Source organism: Pipistrellus hanaki (assembly GCF_964339955.1).
Source record: "Pipistrellus hanaki genome assembly, chromosome: 7".
In the NCBI taxonomy this organism is placed as follows: domain Eukaryota; kingdom Metazoa; phylum Chordata; class Mammalia; order Chiroptera; family Vespertilionidae; genus Pipistrellus; species Pipistrellus hanaki.
This window is the reverse complement of record NC_140509.1, coordinates 31911100-31919908: the sequence shown is the minus strand read 5'-3', so window position 1 is coordinate 31919908 and position 8809 is coordinate 31911100. Positions and strand designations below refer to the sequence as shown.

At 44.3% G+C, this 8809-nt stretch overlaps 1 protein-coding gene across 1 annotated transcript; it reads left to right on the top strand.

The window, feature by feature from the left end:
* Positions 1 to 679: 679 nt before the first annotated feature.
* LOC311625702 (protein PET100 homolog, mitochondrial-like) lies at positions 680 to 1017 on the top strand (the record flags this gene model as incomplete). The annotated part of the gene is made up of 1 exon (XM_084890226.1): positions 680 to 1017. Exon 1 carries the CDS (start codon positions 733 to 735, stop codon positions 1015 to 1017), a length of 285 nt encoding a protein of 94 aa, XP_084746352.1. The 5' UTR covers positions 680 to 732.
* Positions 1018 to 8809: the final 7792 nt, after the last annotated feature.

Here is an 8809-nt window from a genome sequence, read left to right as displayed (position 1 = left end):
TGAGGCCTCTGGGGGTGTTGAAGCCGGTCCCTCCACTCGAAGGCTCCCTATCCTTTTCTCGGTGTAGTGAACTCCTAGGCTTTCTTCAAAACCTTAACTTGCCTAGGAGGTATAATTATAATTATTTTCCACAAAATATTGTAATGGTTGGCATGTGCTTCAAAATGCTTCTGTAGGAGAGGGGGGTAGTAGGCGGGGATAAGGAGAAAGAAGACTGGTCACAGGTTAACAGTTGCATCTGATGGATCAGTGCATGGGAAGTTGAGAGTGGGGAAAGAATTAGATTATTTCCCCATTCTTTCAACTTTGCATGTTTGAACTTTTCCATAATAAAAAGTTAGAAATATATGTATATAAATAAATATTTTAAAATAAAATATTTTAAAAAATAAACTATATATAATAATAACAATAATGGTAAATGTTTTGGACCAGCACAAAGAATGGAGCAAATGCCGAAACCGGTTTGGCTCAGTGGATAGAGCATTGGCCTGCGGACTGAGAGGTCCCAGGTTCGATTCTGGTCAAGGGCATGTACCTTGGTTGCGGGCACATCCCCCGTAAGGGGGTATGCAGGAGGCAGCTGGTCGATGTTTCTCTGTCATTGATCCCTCTCCCTTCCTCTGTAAAAAAATCAATTAAATAAATTTTAAAAATAAAAAATAAATTTAAGGCTGCTGCCTGGAGGCTTGGCTTTGGACCGGACCAACTTTGTTGCCTCAGGAAAGCGAAATGGGAGTGAAGTTGGAGGTGTTTCGGATGACGCTGTACCTCACCTTCCCTGTGGCTATGTTCTGGATTGCCAACCAGGCCAAGTGGTTTGAGGACGTCATTCAGCGAAAGAGGGAGCTGTGGCCACCTGAGAAGGAGGACCAGCGCCAAGAACTAGAAGAATTCAAAGCGAGGATACGGAAGCAGCAGGAGGAGAAGCTCCTTCGCACTGCCCAGCAGAGCTCCGGAAACCCCCAAGTGCCTGTGAAACAACACACACTCAGTTCTTTCTCCTGGAAAAAATAAATAAATTTTAAAAAGAATGGAGCAAATGACTCTTACTGGAAATGCTGAGAAAGGTAAATGTATGTATAGTATAATCTCTGTGCTGGCCCAAATGTTGTGTTTTTTTTTTGTTTGTTTGTTTATTTTATGTCTATCTTCCCTTTAGACTGTCAACTTCTTGTTTTGTGAATCCTCACCTAAGGATATTTTTCCATTGATCTTTTAGAGTGAGTGGAAGAGAGGGAAAAACAGAGAGAAACATCGATGTGAGAGAAACACACAGATTGGTTTGCCTCCTGCATGCACCCCGACCAGGGCCCAGGCCAAGGAGGAGCCTGCAACCAAGGTGCGTGCTGGGACCGGAATTGCCTTTGGTCGGCTGGGCGACGCTCTATCCACTGAGCCAAACCGTCTAGGGCTAACTTCTTTTTTGTTTTGTTTGCTTTGTTTTTTTTTATTTTGTTGTTGCTAACTTTAGACTTCTTGAATTCAGACCCTATTGTTCTGTATCATTTCTCTATATATCTTGTGGCTTAGCACACTCTCCACTAATTGAGCAAATGCAAAATTGTCCCTAAATATATAGTTTGTTAACCTCTAATGGGAGCATAGCCTCAGAGAACAGAAACATTTGATGTTTAATGGCATGCAATAAGAGTGATATTGTAAACTCCAGTGTGGTTTCACATTAGAGAGCCATAAACACTTTCTTGAATCTGACTAATGAATAAAGAGCAAATCAAAAGTGCTCAAATGGCACACTTTGCAGAGTATCTGTTGAAGGAGGACTGTAGGCTACACCATCTTGTTCACAAGTAAGCTAGCATTCGCAAAAAAGCTTTAGCAAAATATTTGAGCTACTTTCTCTCTCTCTCAAGCTTCTCTACAGCAGTGCTTCGGGCCAGTTCGGAATAGGGTGGGTGCTTCTGCTGGCCAGCGAGCCCTCTCCCCGTCTGCAAGTCACAAATGCAGGCTGGAGACAGACCGTGGGATACTGGCTAATTTGATTATCCTCCTGTTAACAGCTTTCTTCAAAATGCCATGGCAAAACTAATTGTAAGCAATGCAGACTTGCATATGGCTTCCTATTCTCCGGGCAGATTTATATGCAGGAATCCCACAGGCCTGAGGCAGGAATGTGAGCTTAAATGGCAAACATTCTTTAAATGTCTGTGGACCCTGACCCTTCGCTCCTCTGTCTCCTAGTCTTCAAGCCACCCAATCTCCTAGTTGCTAGACTTGCCCTCCTCCAACCCTTCAGCCAAAGCAGCACAATAGAGTAGCAATGCTTCTTATACTTGAATATCATACAAATCATTTGAGATGTGGCTGAAATAAAGCTCTAGATTCAGCAGGCCTGGGTGGGGCCTAAGATTGTGCCTTTCTAACAAATTCCCAGATAATACTCTTGCTCCTGATCTGTAGACCACACTTTGAGCAACAAAGCTCTACAATAGGCATCAGCAGACTTTCTGTAAAGAGACAAATAACTCGTTTGGCTCAGTGGATTGAGGTCTCAGGTTCAATTTCAGTCAAGGACATATGCCTGGATTGCGGGTTCAATCCCCAGTAGGGGGCATGCAGGAGGCAGCTGATCAATGATTCTATCTTATCACTGATGTTTCTATCTCTCTCTCCCTCTCCCTTCCTCTCTGAAATCAATAAAGAAATGGGAGAGGGAGAGGGAGAGGGAGAGGGAGAGGGAGAGGGAGAGGGAGAGGGAGAGGGAGAGGGAGAGGGAGAGGGAGAGGGAGAGGGAGAGGGGGAGGAAGAGGGGGAGGGGGAGGGGGAGGGGGAGGGAGAGTAAAATTTAGGCTTGTGGGCAGTAGGTTCTCTGTTTACCCACATGATTCTGACATTATAGCATAAAATCAGGTGGATAGCCCTAGCCAGTTTGGCTCAGTGGATAGAGCATTGGCCTGTGGACCAAAGGGTCCCAGGTTTGATTCTGGTCAAGGGCCTGTACCTTGGTTGCAGGCTGCTCCCCAGTCTGGGCCCTGGTCAGGGCTCTTGCAAGAGGCAACCAATTGATGTTTTTCTCTGTCTTTGCCTCTCTCTTCTACTCTCCCTAAAAAAAATTAATGGAAAAATATCCTCGGGTATTAACAACAACAAAAAAAAGGATAAAATCAGATGGACAGCATGTAGTGAATGGGTGTGGCTGAATGGGTGTGGCTGTGGCTGTCACCAAAAAAGGGGATCAGCCAGGAGTGGGCCTGCCTTGGGCCGGCAGGTCCTGGGTGTGCTCTTGACATCATGAGGACAGATTTCACACAGACCAGTGATTTTGAGAGTACATTTATTAAAGCTGGGACAGTGAAATAGGAAGGGCTTAGGACAGAGGAAGCAGCAGAAGAGAGCCTAGGTGGGGCTGCTTTGGTTCTCTAAGAATGTGATAGGAAATAGATTGTTACCATTGCAATTAGCTGTTATTAATAATAGGAAACGAGCAAAGGAGAGGCCAGACATTGTGAGCATGGCAAGCTGGGCAGCTTCACCAGGAAGCTGCAATGTCACAGACCCCAGGGAAGCACCAGTCCATTCCCTGAGAGCACTGGGAGAAGGGGCCCAACCAAGGGGGGCTGTACGCAGGCACAGTGCAGTAGGGTGAATCCAGGCACATAAATGTCTGAGACATCCTCCAGTAAATGTCTCCAAAAATTCCTTTTCTCATGACATCAAAAAAAAGCCCACTTCTGCCGAAACCGGTTTGGCTCAGTGGATAGAGCGTCGGCCTGCCAACTCAAAGGTCCCAGGTTCGATTCCCATCAAGGGCGTGTACCTTGGTTGCGGGCACATCCCCAGTAGGGGGTGTGCAGGAAGCAGCTGATCGATGTTTCTCTCTCATACCATGCTTTCCCGAAAATAAGACATCCTTCAAAAATAAGACCTACTTACAGGTTTCCTTCTGAGTGAAATATAAGGCATCCCCCCGAAAATAAGGGCCCCCCACCTAGGCTAAACATGAGAGATTTGGTCCACTGATTCTGAAAGAAATGGAGTTACAAGAAATTCACCAAGAAATTCAGGAATTGGATTGTTATGATGATGTTCCAGAAGATGATGACATGATTGTCATTGAATAAATGAGTAAATTCTTGATAGATACTGCAGGATTCACAGTTTGTCTGGTTTGTGTTGACAACTACCATACTACCGTACCATATACAGGTAATAAATTTCCTTTATTTTCATTTAACAATAAATGTGTACCGTATTCTTCTTCATGGAAAAATAAGACATCCCCTGAAAATAAGACCTAGCGCATCTTTGGGAGCAAAAATTAATATAAGACAATGTCTTATTTTCGGGGAAACAGGGTAGATGTTTCTAACTATCCCTCTCTCTTCCTCTCTGTAAAAGTCAGTAAAATATATTATTAAAAAAAAAAAAAGCCCACTTCTACCGGCAACAAGTGGGGACAAGGAGGATACCCCGTGGAAACAAATCGAGCCTGGGTGGAGCTGCTTTGGCTCCCTGAGAGAAAAGGGGGCCTTGGAAACAGACTCAGGGGGTTCGCCCAAGACGAGCTACCGCTGCCCATTGCTTCCCTGGTTGCAAGTCTCTTCGAGTTTAGGAGATGCACACCTGTGGGGCCAGAGGAGGGAGGGAAGGCCTGGGCATGCTCCGGGACAGGGAGCACATATTGGTTCCTTCATGGTGAGGGTGTGTGTTTTCTAATTGATTGATTTTATAAAATTATTTTATTTTAGCCGAAACCGGTTTGGCTGAGTGGTAGAGCATCGGCTTGCGGACTGAAAGGTCCCGGGTTCGATTCCAGTCAAGGGCATGTACCTTGGTTGTGGGCGCATCCCTGGTGGGGGGTGTGCAAGAGGCAGCTGGTTGATGTTTCTCTCTCATCGACGATTCTAGCTCTCTATCTCTCTCCCTTCCTCTCTGTAAAAAATCAATAAAATATATATATATATTTTAAATATGTTATTTTATATTTTATTGATTTAGAGAGAGCGAGAAAGAGAAACATTGATTTTTGTTGTTCCACTTATTTATGCATTCATTGATTGATACTGGTATGTACGCTGACCAAGAATCGAACCCACAATCACGAAGGATCAGGACAATGCTCTGACCAACTGAACTACCTGTCCAGGGCTGAGGGTTTTTAGTTTTGGGGTGTGTGTTTTTTTTGTATGTGTTATTTTTTAATTTCAGAAAGAAAGGGAGAGCGAGAAATAGAAACATCAATGATGAGAGAGAATCACTGATCTTCTCTCTGCTGCATGCCTCCTACTGGGGATCGAGCCCGGAAACCCAGGCATGTGCCCTAACCAGGAATCAAACCCTGAACTCCTGGTTCAGAAGTTGACGCTCAACCACTGAGCCACACCAGCTGGGCAGGGCTGAGGGTTTTTATTTTTATTTATTTATTTTTATTTTTTATTTTTTATTGATTTTGTACAGAGAGGAAGAGAGAGTCATCGATGAGAGTCATCGATCAGCTAGAAACATCGATGAGCCAAATCGGTCTCGGCAGGGCTGAGGGTTTTTAAAAGCTGAGAGTTTAGGGGAGATCTTAGGGGAAGTATCTCAATAGAATTTTCATCAGTTTTATGCAGATAAATCGGACTCTGCCCATTACAACGACAAAAGTAGGATAAGGAAAGGGAGTTGCTCAATAATTTTTATTCCAGCCAAAACTGGTTTGGCTCAGTGGATAGATCGTCGGCCTGGGGACTGAAAGGTCCCTGGTTCAATTCCAGTCAAGGGCATGTACCTTGGTTGCGGGCACATTCCCAGTAGGGGGTGTGCAAGAGGCAGCTGATTGATGATTCTCTCTCATCGATGTTTCTAACTCTCTATCCCTCTCTGTAAAAAATCAATAAAATATAAATAAATAAATATAATTTTTATCCCAGAAACTTGATTTGTGAGGGGACTTTGAAGAGTAGGAGTTAGATTCTTTTTTTTTTTTTAATAGATTTTATTGATATTTACAAAGAGGAAGGGAGAGGGACAGAGAGTTAGAAACATCGATGAGAGAAAAACATCGATCAGCTGCCTCTTGTACACTCCCTACTGGGTATGTGCCCACAACCAAGGTACATGCCCTTGATCGGAATCGAACCTGGGACCCTTGAGTTGGCAGGCCGACGCTCTATCTACGGAGCCAAACTGGTTAGGAAAGAAGTCAGATTCTTTTGACTTTGGCTTTCTTTTTTCCCCTTTTTGTAAGTAACATTTCTGGTTTCTATTATGGTTATAAGCAGTGGTGATTAGTAATTCTTAAAGGAGAGAGGTAGAAAATTTTGGAAACTGTTCACTCTCTCATTTTGTGGAAGGCAGTTAGACAGACATGAGCACAGCAGGGATAGTGGGCCAACTACAGAGGTTACCAGGGCGGAAAGCCCCAGGTGCCTAGCAACAAGACAAACAATTGTAGGGTGGGACCTTGCCCCAGGCTGATTTTTCCTCCCCTAGCACTTCGCTGGTCTGGAGGCTCCCACCCCCTGACTTTCCTCCCTAGAGATAACATGTGTGCCTCAGTTGTAGTTCAACTCCAGGCACAGATAAGCTACAAAACCAGCCAAGGCTGATGTCCGGACCAGCTGCTTTGACTAATGACCCCTTGCCTGGTGCCAGACAGTTAATCAGTGGGGACCCAACCCTGAAAGGACACACCTAGAAAGCTGCTGAATATTCTATTGAGATCTCCTCCCGGAACTGTCCCTAAAAATCTCTGCCCTTAAAACAGAGGGCCCCCCCAAAAAAAACAAAAACAAAAAAACAGAGGGCCCAGTGCCCTCTCCCTCTCTGCCTTTCCCCTTTTCCTCCACCGCCTCCAGGCTCAGTACCATTAGCTTCCTCATCCCCAAGGGCCCTTCCTTTACCTCTACCACTTCTTCTCTAAGCCTATTTCTTCTAGGAATTACTTTTTTTTTTTTTACCCTTATGATTTACCAAATAATAAATGTCCTCTTACAGTTTGGGTCTTGGCTTTGAATTCTTTCCTAGCCAGAACCCACATACAAGAATCAACTGATAAAAAGCATGAGTGGATGGAGTAGCAAGTTGATATTTTTCTCTTTCTCTTTCTCACTTCCTTCCTCTGTCTCTAAAATCAATTAAGTTATATATACATTCAAAACTAAGCAAAAAGGGTTAGGTAACCATATTGAAAAAAACTTAGAAAAAGATAGTAAATTTACAAAGGCAAAGGGAACTTGCCTTTTAGTTCCTAATCAGATAGCAACATTTTTTGAAGAGTCAAAGAACTTCTGCTGTTAGAACTAGTTAAAAACATTTAAATGAGCTGAAACCAGTTTGGCTCAGTGGATAGAGCGTCCTTCTGTGAACTGAAGGGTCCCAGATTCGATTCCGGTCAAGGGCATGTACTTGGGTTGCGGGCACATCCCCAGTGGGGAGCGTGCAGGAGGCAGCTGATAGATGTTTCTCTCTCATTGATCTTTCTAACTCTTTATCCCTCCCTCTTCCTCTCTGTAAAATATCAACAACAATAATAATAATAATAATAATATATATATATATATATATATATATATATATATATATATATTTAAATAAAAACATTTAAATGAGATTTTCACACGTCTAAGAAAAACCCAGACTTGAGATAGTTAAAATAATCCCCATTTACCTGAAAATGAGCACCGCGTGTGGACCCAAACTTAACTTCCCTGTTAATGAGAAGGGTGCAGGCGAGGTCGCTGCGTGGTTTTCAATCCTTGGGTGTAATTACTCAAGAGCAGCTCAAGGGCGGCCGGCTGGCTCGGCGGGACCTTCTCCAGGGGCGGATTTAGCGTCTTCCTCTGTGCTCCATGGGCAATTAGCGCCGGGCTTCAAGCACAGACTGAAATATTAGTCTCTAGGGTCATGCGGGGAATTATCAAGGCCACTTGGCTAGAGGGCCGAGTGCCTCGAGTGCCTGGGCCTGCCGTTTCTCTTCCCTTCGCAGGATGTGCTGCGCTGCCCATTGTCTGGGCTTTCTCCATTCATGCTTAGAGGACACCGGGCCGCGTGGCTGCAGAGGATGCAAATGACTCTCAGGATCCTTCCCCAACACACGTTAACATGCACGTGTTTTCCTGCTTCTGTTGATTGCAGGCTCTGGTCTCAGATAGTTTTTTCTTTCTTCTTGTGTGTAAATATAGCACATAATGAGGTTCCTTTTAATAAGTAAGAGGTCTGGCTTCTTGATGAGTGGAAAGAAATTATTATCCAAGACCACTCTCTAAACTCGAGGGGATCTCTCCGGCTCTTCATTATTTGCTCCAGGGGAAACGGAGATTTAGAAAACTTGTGACCAGCTCAGAGATGCAGGCCTGGCTTTCTCCTTGCCCCACAGGGATGTTAAAAATAGCAGTGGAATTATAAAGAGGAATCTCAGCCCTCGGGAGAAAGAGGCCATACATAGCCAGTGTGGTCTGTTCTTACAAAGCAGGACTGGACAGTGGCTCTTTCATTCCAGCAAGGCCCTCAGCTGCTTCCCTGACACAGGCTTCACAGTTGGTGGGACAAGATAGGATCAGCAAGGAAAAGAGAAAAACAGGGCAGAAGGGGGAAAGAAACCTAGAGAAACTGGTTTTACTTTGTGTGTGTGTGTGTTTACTATTCCCAAAAACTGTACCTAACAGTGAAGAAACAGAGATATAATGTCCAACACTACTCTCCCTCCTTTTAAAAAATATATTTTATTGATTATTTACAGAGAGAGAGAGAGAGAGGGATAGTTAGAAACATCGATGAGAGAGAATCACCGATCAGCTGCCTCTTGCACACCCTCTACTGGGGATGTGCCCGCAACCAAGGTACATGCTCTTGACCAGAATCGAAC